At 40.8% G+C, this 19,302-nt stretch overlaps 1 protein-coding gene across 3 annotated transcripts; it reads right to left on the bottom strand.

The window, feature by feature from the left end:
- Window positions 1-9,242: 9,242 nt before the first annotated feature.
- On the bottom strand, window positions 9,243-18,923 carry LOC102793177 (uncharacterized). Of its 3 annotated transcripts, none has more exons than XM_006797146.3 (4): window positions 18,788-18,923; window positions 15,621-15,860; window positions 14,077-14,288; window positions 9,243-11,365 (listed from the first exon to the last, which is right to left on the bottom strand). In XM_006797146.3, the coding sequence occupies exons 2-4, from the start codon at window positions 15,835-15,837 to the stop codon at window positions 11,249-11,251; spliced, it is 546 nt and encodes a 181-aa protein (XP_006797209.1). In that variant the 5' UTR covers window positions 15,838-15,860; window positions 18,788-18,923; the 3' UTR covers window positions 9,243-11,248. The 3 variants fall into 3 exon arrangements, with proteins under 3 accessions (XP_006797209.1, XP_087708551.1, XP_087708550.1); XM_087852425.1 differs by lacking the exon at window positions 18,788-18,923 and adding an exon at window positions 16,923-17,057; XM_087852424.1 differs by lacking the exon at window positions 18,788-18,923 and having other exon boundaries at window positions 15,621-15,885.
- Between the last annotated feature and the right edge of the window lie 379 nt (window positions 18,924-19,302).

Raw genomic sequence — 19,302 nt, 5'->3', positions numbered from 1 at the left:
TTGGCCTCGTGTCAGAGAAAGCTGCAAGGCGAAATGGTTTAAATGAAAATATACAGAGACCCTAAAATCCCATAATCTGGCATACAAGGTATTTATCTTGTGTGTTCAAGCAGTTAATTATTAAGAAAAACCACTTAATTTACTACAAATTTAAATGCATCTCAAACACGTTGTGACATAACCCAAACCTGGATCTGCAGTAGGAGATGTATGGATGAATGAACACAAGATAAAAGATATGGTCTTGCAAGAGTGAAAATAAAGAGCTGCATATGGTATAAAATGTGCAATGACATAAATCAAAACAGCTACTACTACTGAATCAGTATCATAGTTAACAACCAATACCAGTAGACCAGCATGCCTCAATAGCATCATTCGCCAAGAAGCAGGTTGGCGTTATGGGTAGGTGTTGGAAAGCATTAATGACTGTATGGTAGCACATACAAAATTTGCTACTATTTTGTAGACAGTTGTCGACAGTTGGCTAAATCCACAAAAAGCAGTAAATCATAGAGACGCCCCCCCACCCCACCCAAAAAATCCATGACAGCAGCACAGATCAGCTGATTTTCTTATTCTGAGGTGAGTTATTTTTCCCCATTTTCCCATACCCTACTACACCAGCATTGTCCTATCTGCAATGGATTAGCAAGCCAGAGAGCGGGGACTATGGTGTGATTTGGATCTTAGAAGTGTGTGAACAAATTTGGTGCCAGTAAATTACTTTTTGATCCATTTTGCCCTAAAATGTGGAGTAGCTGCAAAAACTGAATGCATTGACTTAAGATGACTGTTGTTGTGCATTGAACTGTTTCCCTGACGCAACTGCAAGACACAGAGAGTACTCAAAAGGTGATAATTGAAGTGTCATCACTCTGTGATACATGTCAAGAGAATGCTCTGTGGATTCATAAACTGCAAAGTTATAAAAAGCTCTGTCCTCAATTTCTCTTGGTTCACATCAGCACATCAAAGCATTAAACGAATGAAGAAGAGTGATGGAAACATGGTTTTATTATAAAATGGAATTTATGTGTTTATGTAAAATGAGTGCAAATCATAAAGTACTGTGTAAAAGTCTTCAGCCACCTCTCTTTTCTTTATGTTTTGAAATGTGCAAACATGAATGGAAACGTGGCTTAAAAGGCAAAAAGAGAGCGAAGGTTCTTCAAAACAGCTTGAACTCTCTTAGACAAGCTATTCTATAATTTCTTAAAGTAGTCTTTAGGAATAGTTCTCCAGGCTTCTCCAGACATTCCTAAAGACATATGGTATTGCATTGTGGATCAAAATCCAATCAGTTTTGACAAGTTCCCCAACACAACTGACTGAAAAACAGCCCCAAACCAAAACAGAACCTCCCCTGTGTTTTACAAAGGGCTGCGGACTGTAATACCTCTCTACTGACTCCATACTTACAAAGATTTAAACCAAAAATTGTTATATTTATATTTATCACTCCTTAGGACCTTTTGCCACTTTTGTTCAGTCTGGTTCTTGTGCAGTTTGGCTTACCTTAGCCTTAGGAATGGCTTCTTTCCTCACTGAAGACATGTCTGAGGAGGTTTTGAAAAACAGAACATGAATCTCAGGTTCTATGTCAGGTATTGGCTTTCTCCTATTCTTAAGCACATGACTTTCATATACTGTTCATCTGTTATTTCTTTTAGGCTTGCCACTTCTTCGTTTTCCTCAATTTCTTCCTCAAAACTCAAAGTTTTTTTGTTTTTGGCTAATGACACTTTCATAATCACCTTGTTACTGCAAAAAATGCTGTTTTATGCCTGCCAAATGGATCCAACTAAAGAAATGAGAACAAACTGTGTTTTTGCAACAGGCTGATTGTAACAAAGTGCCTAAAGATACCATTTAAGATTCTTTCGTTGCTAAGTTGTCAGTTATAGACACAACATTGGTTCAAAACTAAGTGCCTTTTTTGTGGATAAATGATTTTTAGGTCAGATTAAACTGGTTTAACAAACAAAAGCATTCATCTGACAATGGTCAGGTACAAGGACTGGACTGAAAATGAGTGAAAAAGCAGCCAGTGCTTAAAGAAAAACTTGGAAAGCCTTGCATAAAAGCTGGAGAACTGTTGCTCAAGACCACAAAAAATTACAAGAAAGTCTGGTTCATTGGCAGCAACATATAAAGAAAAGAGAAGTGGCTCAATACTTGTACACAGCACTAAATATAGATAAGATTAATGCAAAGAAAGTCCACGAGCAAACCCCAAATCTTCCCGTTGAGGCAATCTCGTGTTTCTCAGGCTACAGATAGACACCAAAGGGTTAATGTCTAGCGCTCCCAGGCAGAAAGCCAGAAGTAAACAAAAAGAGCCAGAGCCAGGCACTGGAGCTTCTCTTGCTGCTGAAGTTGAGGCGTGACCCTTGAGATAGGCACCGAGTTATCATGAGGGCGTCTCTAAAAGTGAGTGGCCAGGAGAACAGAGAAGTCTTTGTCAGGGCTGTTTGTAAAAAAAAAAAAAAAAAAAAAAAAAAAAAGAACTGCTGAGCCTAGCAGACACCCCCACCCCCTCCACCACCACCCTCTGCACATATCTACCCCTCCCATCCTACCTCCATTTTTCTTTTTTAACTCCTTCTCCCAGAAGTCATACACACACTTGTCTGTATTTACCAGCAGTCCCAGGAGACAAGGCTTCCACTCCAGCTGGTGAGAGGTTGAGGAGCAGAGCACAAGGTCTGTTTTGTCCTAAAGAACCAAAAACTATGTCAGTAGTGAGTTCTTCCATGCATTTTTAGACTTTAGGAGAACCTGCTGCAGAGTTTTAAAAAGTCTTTGTTTGCAGCTGAATCAGCTTTGAAGGACTTTGCCATCCCATTAGAAAAAAACATCTTGTGATCTCCAAATGATTTATAAGGATTAAAATACTTTTGTACATAACAAATTACGTGTTTGCTGCTTTGTTTGCAGTTGCCACAGTGAAAATTTTCCCAAAGATGCCTTTGAGGTTGTTTACTGTCAGGACCAGATGAAAATGTTTCACCGAATCATGAAATCAAATTACTCTGAAATGAGAACGAAAACACGTCAGCAGGCCTATGGAACAATTTGGTGTCCTTTGAGAATCATAACCCGCGTGGCGTAGTTTTCTTTTTTGTCTCGTAATGTTCTCAGATGTCTCGCTCTGTTCGAACTGAGGACGAGCAGTCTGCCTGTGAGTGATTTGTGTTGCGTGCTTGCGTTCGAACGCACGCTCACTCTCACTTACCTCAACATGCTGTTTGCAAAAAGAAGAAGTAGGCACGTGTTTTCTATCTGAGAAGTACAGAGAAAATCCCCAAACCTATATCTGCTTTTTTTTATTACCTTAGAACATCAGCTCATGTCAGCTCACCCCTCGGCACAACGCTGCAAAGAGTTAATAAGAGGAAATGGGAATACTCTCAGTTTTCCCGAGGCCATCTGTTTCAGCAACACCCAACTCCACACACATATCCATGCACTCCTCTAACCTTCTGTGGTGACCCTGTCTACACAAAGCACCTGCCTGGGGGAGATTGCTTTAGAAACCCGGTGACAGAAAAGTGAATCACAGTTTATATAAGGTTGAACCTTCCCTTCCCCAAGGGAAAAGCATTTATATTGGAAAAAAAAATAGTAGTGGTGAGCTCCATCAGTGCCTTCAGGTCTTATGAAATGCTTCTATTTTTCATGCTAAATTAGTAGGTGACTTAGGGACATTCAGTGGGGTTGGGTTGGGGGGGGGGGGGGGGGGGGGGGGTTAGTCACAGAAGAGGTTTTTATCCAGGGATACAAGTTTTTTCTGATTGTTACTAATTGTGGTAGCAGAAGCTTGTGAAGTGATGCACACATGACTAATTACACAGCTTACAATGTGTTTTTATAAATGCAACCATTGTATCTTTAGGGATGCCAATTCAGGTCTACTGGCTAATCCAGCACTTTGATCCAGCACTGAATTAAATTATCTGAAGAATTGCTGGACAGACTGAGAATTGCTGCAGACATTCTTAGTCCCCAGCGATTAACTCTAATAACTTTAGTCATTCCCAGACCTTTAAGACAAAACCACACAACAGTCCAAGTTTTCTCTTTTCTCTCTAAAAAAAACTTTAGTTAACGAAATGACAAACCACATATATTCATGTTCACTGGATATTGACTCCTACGGATGCTGGTGGTGTAGTGACTTGATTGAATTGAATGGACTGCAGTGATATGTATTTATTGACACTACTGACCATTGCATTAACTGTTTAGTAATTACAGACAGTTTTATACACGGGGATCCATTTGCAGAAGTTTAAAAGTAACTGAACGACTGACTGTTTAGCAGTTTCCTTGCCAGGTTCCTTTGTTATTTTAGGACAAATTAGGCAGAAATCTGAAGTTGACTCTCTGTGTTGAACTTGGTTTGGTAGCTTTTCACTGCAACTCTCAATATGAAGTCTAATGGGGAAATTATGGTTCTGCACATTGGTAGTCTGTTGGCAGTCCATTCACTGCCCGTCTACATGCAGAAAGCTTTTGTCGACTCATATAGGCAGTGGCAAAAACATGCGCTGCGACATGTCTGTGGGCTAGTCTTGCTTGTGCTGTTGTCAGCCCACTAGCCAATGCAGAAAAGAAGGAAGTTATAGCATAACTTTTGCCTGCTTTTCTTTGTTAAAAACAAAGAAAAGTGTCCACTGCAGGCACTGTTTGTACTTTTTGATGTCTTGAGGCGTCTCCCCACTGTCACTTGTGTTCCTGTTCCAGCCCACTTGTTAACCAGTCAGCATTCTACTGATGTAAAGCATCACTGTCAAACACTGTGTACCTAGGATTCTGAAAAAAAACTGCACAGCAACAAATTTGTGTTGGTTGTCGTCCACTGTCACCACTGTAAACAGACATAACCATGCTAGCATAAAAATATATTAATATAAGTGAAGGAGGTCATCATTAGGCTCAAGACCTCATTTAAAGCTAACAGAGAGATAACAAAAAATCCCCTCTCTGGATAAAAAGAAACTATGCTTCCACTTGTGCTTATATGACTGTAACTAGTGTGACTGATGATAGAAGTAGCAGGACGAATTATGAAAGGTACAAGGCTAGACTGTTTTCTCAGATTCAGCAAAACTGAGCAGACAGCGCTTCAAAGTCCAAATGGATAATGACCAAAGCATACTGCAAAAGTAACCGTAGAGTTCCTTGAGGTTAGTGAAGGAGGCCATCCCCACGATGAAAACCAAAACAAACAAACAAAAAAAACCCATTATATATATATAAACCAAAAACCTTAGGAGTGGCCAAATCAATATTCAGTCTTATAGATATTTACGCTCTTAAAAAAACATGAATCCAATGGGATTCAACACCAAAAGTCCCGAAAGACCACTAAGACAACTAAGGAACATAATGACAGAATTATTTCCATGGTCAAGAACAATAACTTCACAGCATCTAACCAAGTCAAGAACACTCTCAGGGAGAGCATTGTCATGATCAAAAGAAGCCTTTTTTAAGTGGAAATACAGAAGGTTTACAACAACGAGCAAACAACTGATTACCCTCAAGAACAAGACGACCAGGTTAGATTTGGCCAAAAAACATCTGAAAATGTTGCACAATTCTGGAAAAATCCCCCAAATATTTTGGATAGAAAAAGACCAAGATTAAGTTGTATCAGAATGATGGGAAGTGACATGTATGGAAAGGAAGAGAAAACATATCACATCATCTATCGAACATAGTGGAAGCAATGTTATGGCACGGGCGTGCATGGATGCCAGTGGAACTGGGTCACTAGTGTTTATTGATGATGTGTCTTCTGATAGAAGTTGTGAAGTGTACAGGGCTATACACTTTGCTCAGATTCAGCCAAATGCTGCAAAACCAAACAGACAGCTCTTCACAGTTCAAATAGATAATGACTCAAAGCATACTGCAAAAGCAACCCAAGAATTTCTCCAAGCAAGGAAATGGGATATTTTTCAATTGCCAAGTCAGTTACAGACTGTAGATCATGACTGACTACAAATGTTAAAATCTTAAAAACAGTCCTTACATTTAAAATTATGTTAGTCTGATCAGTCAATCTTGATTTAAAATCCACCCAAATCTGAGTTTGTGTCATCTCACACGCGCAGACCAGAAGCTGTTTACAACACTAGTACAAAAGCAGAAAAATACCCCACAGCAGTAACTGCTTAATTCAAGATGTAATATGATAACATAAAATAAAGTTGGTTGACTTTTTATCATCATATCAAAAACTCATTGTGTCCATAAAGTGGAAACAGTCTTGCAGCAGGATCACACCAGCTGTGCCACCTGTCTACATAGACAGGGTTTGACCTATGAGTATTTTACTGGTTAGCATAAAATAAAGATATAACAGTAGCTCTGGGTACTTTTAAAACACTGGGAAGTTCACCAATAAGTTTTAATCTCAAAATCATACTAAGCAGATGTGAGGGTGTCTTGCAATGTGCCTTTGATGCCAATGGTTGTGGTGATCTCCCTGCAGTTGAAAGTATCAGCTAGGCGCTCTTAATTATCGCAAAATGATCTATCTGGGTCATCAGGACAGCTCACATTGACTTTAAAACACGCTAACTAAGTCCAGAATAACCATCTTGGGGTGATACACAACCAACACAAGAAACTTTGGCTGCCACTTGTCATAAATTAACATTTAAAGGAATGCTTAAAACTGAGGCAGATGGTGCCCCAAATGACATACTTATTTTTAAAACTATTAACTCCAGCTCTGGAAACAGTTGCATTTTTAGTGTAGTTTAGTTTTTTCTCAGTGTTACCCTGAAAACACAAAGAACTCTTTGTACTTATTGTACTACGTGTAGATGGCTTGCAATGCAGTTTATTGTACTGCAGCCCATCCAAGAAGTACATGCTTAGGTTTTTTTTTGGTGAAAGAAATTCATTTTATTGATATGTTGGCACTGTAATGGCTCCTCATAGTGGTTAACATGTTTGCCTCACATCCAAAAGAGTCCTACTTTAAGGTTGACAACCCAGAATAAGGTGGCCAAGAGCTAGTGTACTCCCAATCCCTCGCCCAGATAAATGAGAGGGTTGTCTCAGGAAGGGCACCTATTAACGTCTGTATGATATGTAGCATCTTGCTAGTGATACCTCCACCTAGTTTGGATGTGTGTACATTGGTCTTTTCTATCAAATAATGACCAGACAAAGAAAGACAACTTTGGGATGCTTAGTAAAAGAAAGCAAACACAAGTCATGTCAGTTATCCATAAAATTTTAATGAAAAAAAACAAAAACAAAACGGCAATGTACCCATTTAACAACAAAAGAAATGGAGAGAAATCGTAAGATCTTGTGAGCCAAGCTCTTATGTACAGCATATTGCACTAGAAAAAGAAAAAACAAAACAAAACATCCCCCATCCTCCGTCAGTGCCTCCATCACACCAATGTCCTGCACTGTTTGAAAACTGTTCAGGAGAAACAGAGCAGTCCCAAAGATAACACAGCCAATGCTTTAACAAAAACTGCTACATCTGGACTGGGTCTCACTTCATAGGACACATGAATGTGAAATCCTTGAGACCACTCTGAACATAAAGAAAGCAATGTAAAGACAACACAAACTCTGTGCATCGAACCGAGCACAGGAGTCTGAAGTAAGTCCCACTGTTCAGTTCATGTATTAAAAGCGATACTGTGGTTTTTCACTCCATTAAATTACATTCAAACCCTTAGGATACAGATTTTTTTTTTCAGGAATGTTGGACATGCATTTTTACTCCATTTACATATTATCGAAAAAAGCCCTTGAACTGAGAGTGACAGAGCAGACTTGGCAATATCCAAAATCAAAAATGCCTCAACATTGAAAAAAAAAAGCATTTGTAGAAAAGCAAAAGTTGTCTTGTTCTAGTTCTTACAAAAAAAGTGTGGTGAAATTTAGACTTTTTTTTTATAAAGATAGCAACAATAGCTCAGTCAAATCATGTCTAATGTATAAAAAACACCAAATCACAGCACTTGACAGTAAAGATGTACTCTTTCTTGGATATACATTTTTTTTAATAAATTGAAAAATTTTGATATTAAAGACACTGAAGGTCAAACATATAAAACAAATGTTTCACGTGAGTCGAGGTTGCAACAGTGGTTGGTAACAACAGGCTCAGATAAACATCACACCGACTGAGTGGATGCTCTACCCATCTCACAAAAGAATTCTGGGCACCGTGGTGGCTCATTCCTCCTATAAACGTAAACCCCTACTAGACTGCAGATTTGTTTTTATTTTAAAAAAAAAAAGAAAAAAGCACAAAAACCCAGACAAGCTAGGCCGATCCAGCATTTTACAGATCTTAAAAAGTTTCAAGCATCTAGAGGGGAAGATCAGCGCAGGAGTAGAAAGAGAGAGGCGCGAAATACAGTATACCGATAAAAATAGTTTTTTTTACAGTGCACATTGATTGCAAACAGTCGTTTCTGATATTGAGAAGGTTTGCATGGTGAAACTCGCCGTTCGTGCTGAGAGATGTCAAAGGTTGAGCCTGTGCCTCGCAAGCTGTTGTGAGAAGTCAAACTGATTTTTTTATTTTTTATTTTATTTTTCTGGAAGTTGATCTCACAGAGCCCAAGTGAAACAGGAGCTGTGACCAGTGACTTTGAGAGATATGCCAAGTGTCGATGGTGAAGATGTGGCAGGTCGGTTACTCACAAGGCACATTTTGTACATTTGATTGTTTTCGCATGATTTGTAAAGACTCGCACCGCTGGTGTGAGGACGCACGAGGCACATGGCTTTAGTCCAACCTCCCCACACACAGGCATCAAACACGCAACTGAATGCACCTCAACAATGAGAAGAAAAGGACTGTACACACTGAGATAGCATTTATACAGTAGCACTGGGCAAATATACATAAAATAAATTAGAATAAATTATCTCTCTCTCAAAAAAGCTAAAGGAAACTTTTCTTGTTAAGCGCAGGGAGTAGTTAATGAAAGACAGCAAAAAGCTTTGGACTGAAGACCAAAAAAAAAAGTGTCATGGCTATCTGATTTGGCTCAGCGATCAGTGTTTGCAGGAAACGTTTAATTCAAAGACAAAAACCTGACAATCTGAAACACACTTACAGGCTGATGTTGAGTTAAAACTGCTTTGGAGAATGTTTAAAGAAAACCAAGTTTGCTTGTTCGGTGTTGAGTATGACATCAATCAAGATTAACTGGCATCAAGTGAGTGAGCTCTTGGCATCAAAAAAAGTTTTTAGCACAACGCAAGTGTCACAGAATTAACTACTCCCTGAAGAAGAAAAATGAAAGAAAAGAAAATCTGACAGTGTCTTCAAAAATCTATATCATGAATCTGCAACAGACTGAGAAAATACAGCAAATGAGTCCTTTTAACTTCATATTTAAAGTCCTTAAAGACTTCATTGACGGAACAGTGGTTGCATTGCTGTAAAATGTGTCACTAAAGTAGCAGGTGTCACGTGAGGATGTGTAGCGCTTGCCCTGCCCCCGGATGCGTCTCTCGCGCTACTAAAAATGGTTCTTAAACTGTACAGAAGCTGTTCCTACTAAGTGAAGCTGAATGTACCACTGACAGAGATATAATGCGTATTAGCACATCAGGTGCACCTGGAGTGAAATAAAATAAAAATGCATCTCTTTAACGTAACCCCAAAATGTTTCTGTAACAAAGAAGTTTGCAAAGCGGCATGTTCAGGGGAAGTCTGACTGCAAATACTGCTCATTATTGACAGCTGAAAACTTAAAGACGGTTACTGTGTCCACTGGCTTGAATATTGCTCACCCTTTAAAATACTCCCAAAGCGATGAAGTAAAGGGTAAAAACTCAGATTGTCAACCCAGCCAGAGAAATACAACCTGGAATCCGTTTTTTGGGGGGGGAATGATGATTTTTTTTCCCCCAAAGCTTTTCAGCTGTCTGATTGTTTCCATTTCCCTGATCGTAATCCCACAAGTGAGATTTGTTTGACTTTGTTTGTGCTCATTTGGTTTCGACATGCATCACAAACAGAAATCGTAATCACTGTCACTATGTCAGGTCTTGAAATATTTTCTAGTACACCTAAATTCAAGTATACATGCGTTACAAAAACAGTGTCTGAATCTGCACAGTTTTTGTCATCACCTCCAGCTTGAGTGGTACCCAGGCGTGTAACGATACCGTTCTGCACGTGTTCCTTCAGCATGAAAGTTCTTCGGTTTGGTGTGCTCCCTGATGTTTGTCTGCACACTTTTCAAGCAAGCTGCACTCAACACTGCCCTGCGTTTAGTCCAGTAGCTACAGCATGCTAACACGGTTAGCCTTGAAATGTGCCAAGCACTGTGGCAATATTATTATGCAGGATTAATGTTGTGTTAACTCTCACTACATGTTGAGTTTGTGTTGCACAGCCAATCAACTGATGTTTTCTCAAATTCAATGGCTCTGTCAAATGAAATTGCACTGTTGCCTTTCATGATTTGTTTAAATGAATGACGATCAATCAATCTGTGTCTCCAACACCAAGTTTCTGTGTACCGTTACGCCCCTCGTGGTACTCGAGATGCAGATGATGTCAGTGAAAGACAGGTTTTTATAGCATCCTATATCTACAAATTTGAATCTGAGCTGACTGACATCGCAGTGATAAATTGCCACAATGTCACAACAACCTTTAAAAAAAAAAAAAAAAAAAAATTAGCCAATGTGGAACACTAAAAGGATGAGAAGTTATTTTGGGAGGATAAACAAAAATGTGCCTTGAGTCCTCAAGGTTGAAAGTCAGTATCTTTAGCACACAGAAATGTCCACGTCCACAGTCTGTCACCATCATAGTGGCCTAATCTTAAATGCAATCATTTTTTTTAATGATTTACTTGATGCAAAAGACTATGTGCTGTGGCAGGAGAGAATAAGGCATTCCCTGGACTGATGGAGGTCCTTCAAGACTTTAAACACCAAATAAAAGAGCTGTTTACTGTACAAAATAGGTAATCTTACAAATATTTCGAAAATATCTCTTCAAACAGAATGGCTTCTTCTCGGAGAGGCAAAAAACAAACAAACAAACAAAAGCAAGAAAAAAATTGATCAGTCTCCGTCCAGCGGTGACCAGTGTCTTCTTCATCTCATCGTTTTCTACTAGAAAACAAAAATCCAAACCCGTGTTCCATCTTACAGTGCCGTCCAGTCCAGTCCCTCATTTCCTTTTCGGAAAGTAAGGGGCTGAGGCGAGGGCCAGGAAGAAGTCCCTTCATCTGTGCTCCCCTCTCAGATGGGGGATGACAGCCTCTCTTGGAAACAAAAAGCCAAACAGGGCCATGGTAAGGCGCATCCAAAAAGGCCGGTTTTGTCTGTGGTGCCTCATAAACTGCAAGGGGACAGACAAAAGAAAAGAAAAGACATGTTGTCAGCCTCAACAAGAGCCGGGTGTATAAAAGCTTCCTGTCATATCAGAATCACAACACTCGTCAGTTGTGAAAGTCAATACACACACACACACACACACACACACACACTGATTTCAATTGAAAAGGTTTCTGAGGTAAAGTATTGTGAACTGTGGTAAACCCTGTGAGATGAAACCATATGACCGACTAGACTGGATGTTTCCACAACATTAGCTTGTGTCGAGAAAACCTGTCTGTCACACGCATACCAAAGTGCCTTCAATCCCCACCCCCCCAGGAAGTTTCATTCTCCTAACAGAAAATATTTATAATGATTTACTTGGTTTCAAGCGAAAAAGTTGATTGAAATATTAAAAGGTTTTAGCTCCCAGGATCTGACAATCATCCCAGCAGCATTACTTCATCTGCCTCTCAAAGATTTTAGTTGTCCCTCTAATTAAATATTGCACTGCTGACTTCAATACAAGGAGCTCTAAGTGAAATGCTTTCAAAGAACGCGTGGCTGCAGCTCAGCACAGCTCTCCTTTAATAGCGCAGTCAGCAAGAAAAAAAAATGGAAGCAAATTATCAAAACAAAGCAAAGCAAAAATGAAACCGTTCCCTCATATTAAGCTACCGTCTCATTTTCTCATTTTCCGTTGGGGTGCTCGTGCCTTGTGGGCTACAGACAGATGAAGGGGTTCTTGCTGCATCCTGAAATCTCCTGTCTCCACCTCCTCGTCTCTAATCCTGCACCGCTCCCTCTGGCATCCTGAACAGGCGCGCTCAGACCTTGCAGCCTGTTGCATAAGCATTCTTGTTGGGCAACCCCCCCCGCACTCTCTTCACCAAGGTCTCTACCAGGCTAGCAATCAGAGCCAGCCACAGGCTATTTGATGCAGAACTAGCAGACTGAGCTGAACCAGCACTGCTAAATGTAACCCTAATTGTCCTTAATTGCCTTAATTTTACACTGCTGAGCTTATTTAAACACTACCCTTGTGTTTCACATGAAGCTCATCTTTATGCATTCACTCTTGTTGGTAGTGAGGAATATTGTGTGTTTTGTTCGCCACTTTTAGGGACATTATCCGCGCTCACCTCCCCGTTTCTTCAGTGTAACAAAGGGTTAATTTTTACCCCCTAAGTAACGCCTGAGCATTTAAGCAGCCAGCCACCAAAGTAGTCAAAATTGATGGACAAGACTCAAACCACAAACACAGCGTGCCTCACACTAACAAAAAGCCCACACATTGGCCCACACTGGCAACTTCTGCTTGGAGAAGCAAGTGAAAAAGTCTAACAATAGCAGCAGAGATGGTACAGACAAGTGATTGGATATCATACAGGAGCACTTGTGATTATTCCCCCTTTGGAATATTCCTACAACAGCAGTATCTGATCCTGTATGATGAAACCATCTCCAGCGCAGACAGCAGACAGAAAAAGAAAAAAAAAAGTCTCTTATCTCTGTGTCACAGAGTTACACACGCAAACCAAAACACACGGAGAAAACACACACGCCGAGGCAGGCAGCGGGACAACTGAGGTATTGTGGGTAGCCGTCATGTTACTGGCTGTGTCTATAAGTGTGTGAGTCAGACTCTATTTTTAGATGAGCATATAAACAGCCGACCGAGTCTACCCAGACACAGACTCGCTTCTAACTCCCATTTGTGACGGTCTCACCTGTCCTTTCTCAAACCTTACACCAAACTCAAAACCGTATACAGCTTTTCTTTTCATCAGAATGCTTCTCCAAATGCATTAGCCACACCTTGCTGGCAAAGCAAATCCTCATGGCAGCAGATAGGAAACTTGCCTGTCCCAGTTTATTTGTACTTATTAACTAAGCCCATGAGCAGTCCAGTAACTGCTTTGCAAATATTGATGCACAATTAAGTGCTTATCTTGAACTACACGACATGTGTTCACAGATGAGCTTTCCAACTTGAGCCTTGTGTTTGGGAATTGTTTTCCATTATAAAGAACTTATTAGGAAATAAACCCTAAAGAGTCCTACTTTCAGGTAACCTTACAAGTAACAAAGCTGATTTTTTTATAGACAATAAAGAAATTTAGTCACTCCCGCATGAGGTTTCAGTGTTTCAGAAGACAGAGATGCCTCTGACAATAAACTAACAATAAACAAAAACACTGAAATGAGTTTCTTATATAGATATCTATTTATAATCTCCCTCTTGGTTTTGTTCCTTTCGTGAAGTTGCTAAATCACGGCTTAATAATCATTTAAGAGTTTTCGTTTTCTCGAGAAAGTGTCTGAATGACTGTTCGGGCTATTTTTAGCCGATGTGGGCTGCAGTAATTTAAGCTGGCAAAACTTCTCCCTTTTACCCAAAGAGCGAGCCACAAATTGGCACAACTTAGCTGTAATTAGTGTCTCTAATAAAGGACACATGTATAAAATAATAAGGTAACACAATATAGTCTGAGTTTTAGCAGCTGTTTAGAACCGCTGTTCCCTGCTGCCGCTAGATCTCACTGACACGCACAAACTGTGGTTCAACAACCTAATTGAGCATTTAGATATTATTCACTTCTTTTGTGTAATGTAAGTTAAATGATGTTCAGAGTGTCTCTACAAGTTATGCCTGGAAATGGATTTGAGTTCCCGGTGTTTGAAAGTAAGGGTTGCTGTGGATCTGCTTCGCCACTCGGGAGCGAGGCTTACCAGTTCAACGTGATCCTGTTGGAACTTGTCTCCAATTTCCCGTAGTTTACGACCAACTTGCACCTCAACGCTCAGCTCCTCGGGTCTCTCTGCCACGCTGTCAATGTCTTCCCCTCTGTCCTCTTCCTCCTCCTCCTCCTCCTCTTCAATATCTCCCCGGTCTTCCATGGGCTCAAAGTGAACGGGAAAATGCAAACGCAATCCGGCGTAGCCTACAAAGAAAACATCAAGCTTCTTAACACTTGAGTTGTTGCTAGGTTTTTTAAAAATGGTGAGAAGTTGAGGTCAGTGTTACTGCCAAGATCCCTACATAAGTAATATAAGCACTTTTTGATTTGAGTAGGTAGTAGTTTCAGTTCAGTAAAACTGCTAATGTTTTGCTTATGAAGTTAAACTAGGCAGCTAAAAAAAAAGGAAAAAAAAAAGAAACCTTTTGAAACTGAGGCTTACTATCTTGTTTACTATTAGTGGCCTCAAACACAGTTGTGTCTGACTCGCCTACGCAAATATACAATATAAACATGATGCTATAATAGTCTGTAAAACTAAAACAGGTTTTTATCAGATCGTCTCATGACTGGGCAAATTACAAAGTACATGAAGTACAAGTGAAGAGTTCACAATCAAGAAAAGTGAGCAAGAGTGACGGCAGGTGGAAAACACCTTATTAAATCAACAAGATCCTCAGCGATCCGCCGCCTCTTTCTGGGCCGTGTCACTGAGTTTACTCACTGCCTGACACCACGTTTTCCTACAGTCGTGCCAGTTGAAGAAAAACAATTTTTTTTAATGTTATCATGTGTGCAGAACACTGTGAAATTTCGCCCTAACAGAACAACGCAATATCTTTAAGAAACACTGTGTGGAGCGATGGCATAAAGCCAAGTGCATGACATCCATTACATTGAATGACAAGGTAATAACAGTCAGTGGTGTTTATGCATTGATGACTTTAAGGCGGAACAATAGGCACCTCTCAAGCACTGATTCCGAGTCAACAAGCAAACAACATTCTACTTCAGCGTCTGTTTAATTCACTTATCATGATGTCATACTGATTTGATTAGACGTTGGAAAAAAACTATTGGATTAAAACTGAGGCACATATTAACACTGGTATGTCGCTTTACATGTTTTACAATTATTGTTGTCTATTTTTATCTTTTAAAGAAATGATCATTTAAAATCCAAAGTAAAACAAAACTGGATCTTCTGTAATAACCACTGATCAAATTTTTTTCTTCGCATTATGTCACAAGCATGTGTCTAATACTGTACTGAAGACAGTTACATAGAGAGTTAGTCTTATAAATATTATAGCACAAAGGGATCTCACAGAACTGATTTCTAGGCTTATCTGTTTTGCAGTGGTATTTTTAAATGGCATTTTGTTTGTCTCATCCTCCAAGATTTGGATCTCCTCATACAGCACCCCCGACGAGAAACCAAAGAGATAAAATAAACTGCTTGTAGTCCGAAGTTAAACCACATGCTTCTAAAGCTACAAGCCCGCATAACCTTCAACAGGCTCACCCCCTCCTTACCGTGAAACGGTAGGCAAGGCTGCCGTTGTAAGCTGCAGGGCAGCGTGTTGACGCTGTTGTTGCTGTGGCTCTGCGACGTGGACATGGCGGCGGTGACGGCGGCGAGGGCCTGTCCGGCTGCGATCTGTGCGACTCGGTCTTCGTGTTTGACACCCCTAAAGGGAGTTCCCCACAGTTGCGAGATGGGCTGTGACATATCCTCCTCCTCATCATCCATCCGACGCCTCAGCGGTAAACTTCCTGCAGAGAAAGGAGAAAGGTACATCAAACTTTTCGAATGAGATCACCGGCATTTGTGCGCACAAGTGTTTTGCTAGTGTAAATACAAAATGTTTCAGCAGGATTAGGTTTGACTCTTGGCTATGTTTACGAGCTATGGCGTGCAGGTAATTTGGGTGTGATTTGTTTTAAAACAAAAATTGCCAAATGTCCCACTGCTGTCAGTGGCAACTTTGCCCTCTGGCAGATGGACATGCATTGCACCCTATCTGTATTAAATGGAAATAAATCATTAGTCATTATAATCTGCATTAAGAGGCTTATGTTGCACGTGGTAATACTGAAAACAAACAAGCAGAGATGGCTCGGTCAGAAGAAAAGACCGATCTTTAAACGTATGTGTAAAAGAAAAATAAACATACAACCGCCAACTGTATAACCTTGTTTTTATTGCAGCGATGATTAATAAGAGGAAACAAATGTATGGAAACACCCTACATAGGGGGACCCAGTGGGCGGCTAAAAACGTTACACCAGAGCTGCTACCCTCCTGCAGCACATTTTGCCAAGCTGTTCCTCACAATATGCCAAATTGTAATTGAGTGCCAAAAGATCCACAGGAGAGGCTTTTCCCCCACCCCTCTCCCTCAGAATTACTTTAATCTGAAGAGTGTGCCTCACAGAAGAGCACTGTCAGGGAATTCAATTCTACTCCTCCATATTAAGACCTTTACTTCATGTTCCAGCTCACTCAACCACTGGATAGCCGCCTGTCCACACCGTTAACCTGCGCTGCACAGAGGGCAGAGCGTGAGGGAGACCACAGTGAAACCACTGTTCAGGGTAGATTGTTTTGCGCCACATACAGTGAGTGAGATAACGAGTTTCACTCCATCCTCAAATATGCCTCCTGAACACATACGCTTGCGCTCTCTTCCTTGTTGGCCACACGCCAGTCTGAACTACTGTTATATCATTTTGTCAAGGGTGGCTGTCTTTTCCCTTTGTTGTGTAAGTGGAGACAAACAGGCTGAGTTGTCATATGCAAAAAGTTGAAACTGGATACACTGGTATTGTGTTTACGGAGCGAGGCGGCCGCAGTCATATATCTCTCTTTGCATGATGTCATATCACATGGAGTCAAACAAGGAAACTGCATCTTTAACTGCTGTGGAAAAACACCGTCACTTTGTCTCATCCGATTGTTTACTGGCAGAGGAAAACAGAATTATTGACCAACAACCCCCCACCCCCCCAAAAAAAGAAGAAAAAAAAAACAATTAACAGGGATATTAGTCAATTCACTTGTGCTTTAATACAGTTACAAACTGCTCAAACCTGTGCCAACATCTCCTACTGACCAGTTAAGCAGTACATTAATTAATGTTATGCAAGCAGCAAGTTTCACTGAGCTCAAATTTGTGCTTGTGTGTCAACTGCATTGCAAGCCCTGTCTTGAATTTCCACTGGCAGTCATCATGAGGGCTGGCAGCATTACCATACTGTCAGACAAATAAAAAAAATAAAAACAAAACCCCAAACACAGACAGGGAAATACACAGACTACAGGCAGACCCACACAAACACACACACAAACACACACTGCCTGGGGGCTGCAGGGAGGCCTGGCAGCCACCACAGTGCTGGTCAAAAGTCTCAAAGCTCCAGTAGAAAGTGGCTCCCTCTGCTGCACCATCTGTGCACGGGCTCTGCTCAATGCAAAGCTGGGACTTGGGGAGCACGCACACTGAACTCGACTGCTATGCGACCTGCTGCTTTCATGCAACTAGGAGTGCTGGATGCATGGTCTGGTTAAAATAAAACCTATTAAATGGAAAAAAAAAAATAGGAAAAGAGTAGTCTGGTGTTTATTTTTTATTTATTTAATGAGCTACTTTTTTCATTTTTGCAGTTTTTCTGGTGATCTACGTTTGGTTTTGTCATGTGGAAGTTAACACCTGGGGTGCAAGTGCGATAAAACTGCACAAAAATAATCGACTTTAACCGACATTTACGTCAAGGAGGTTCAGATCGACCGCAAGGACTCGACAGAGGACCGCCGGCAATCTACTGCGATTTATCCACATCAGAAGGACCATATTCCGGGCAGCTCAGAGCGTAAACACGCCGAGCTCGAGCGCTTGCGTGTTTACGCATCTAGAAACTCGCAACCATCTCATCTCCTACCTTGAGAAGCTTGTCAAAACATCACGCACAAAACGACCATTGACAAACGCAGATAAAGTTGACTTTAAATCAATGCATTTTTGTTATGTAAATCAGTTAGCGACAACTTACTTTAGTCTTTAGTCTTACTTTACTTTAGTCTTAAAAAAAGAAAAAGAAAAGAAAACCGAAAATGCATGACAGCTAACTAGTTGTATTAAAGTATAAACCAGGACCGCGTTTATTTGTATTCCTACTATTGCTCCAATTATCCGGCGCTGACACGTCCTCCCGAGAAATAAAACAAACTTGAAAAGCGTCTAAAAAGACACCAGTCATAGTGCCTTACACACAAAACCACTTACTTTTAGCGTCCACAGTCATTAGCCGGTGATAAACCTTCGCTAAATTACCTGTAATATGCGAACAATAACGCCTGTCGCTTGTCAAACACCGGGAGCAACCAGGAGCCCGAGACGTGGGGAAAGCACGCGCGAGAGGTGACGAATTCAACCCGTTACTGTCCCCTCTTCACCGAGTCCGTTAAAGAAAACAAGACAAGGAAGTCTGGCTAGCATAGAGAGACGGACAGAAACACATGTAGAAGCACTCTCTGCCACACGCCAGCCACCTGACAGGTCTGCTCCTCCCGTCCCTGCACGGGCATGCCCGAGCTGCCCGCACATTTGTTGATAAACTCCCACAAACGGGCGGCACGCGACAGCTCAGCGCGCGCAGATAGACTCGTTCTCCAAATCAGAACAACCGGGCGTTACACTCACCGCCAATATACGCGTTTTCCGTTGTGATCGGTGGTATCTTGACAACTTGCTGTTATCTTGTTTCCTACAGATTGCGGTGATGAGCCTTGGTACCTTCCTCGCATTACAACTACTCATGAATGTTTGCTGACTAGAGTGAGGGGTTGTTTTTTTCTGTGTCAAAAAAAAAAAAAAGACGGGGAGAAAGGGGCGGATCCGCCCCCCGGACCCGCCCCTTCTTAATAATGTGAAAGGACCAGAGTCAGCCTGTTTATGCAAACATAATACATCGAGAGTTTATGCTCTAGATATCACTTTTTGGCGTGTGAGTAGTGGTAAAGAAGCATTACATTTTAATCAAGTCCAAGTAGTAACGGCAGCCTTTGAAAATATTCAAGTAAATTATTTATTTATTTTTTGTTGTTTGGTTTTCGATGTTATACCTGATACGGGTTAGTGCATTTCTGACATAAACTCATATTATAAGCTACACGCAAAATCTCAGGAGGAAAAGGCACATGAATGAAGCCTTTCGA

The sequence above is a fragment of the Neolamprologus brichardi genome, chromosome 15 (assembly GCF_056152115.1).
Source record: "Neolamprologus brichardi isolate AB-2024 chromosome 15, ASM5615211v1, whole genome shotgun sequence".
Lineage (NCBI taxonomy): Eukaryota > Metazoa > Chordata > Actinopteri > Cichliformes > Cichlidae > Neolamprologus > Neolamprologus brichardi.
Note: the sequence above shows the minus strand (reverse complement) of the source record. Positions and strands in the feature narration are given on the sequence as shown.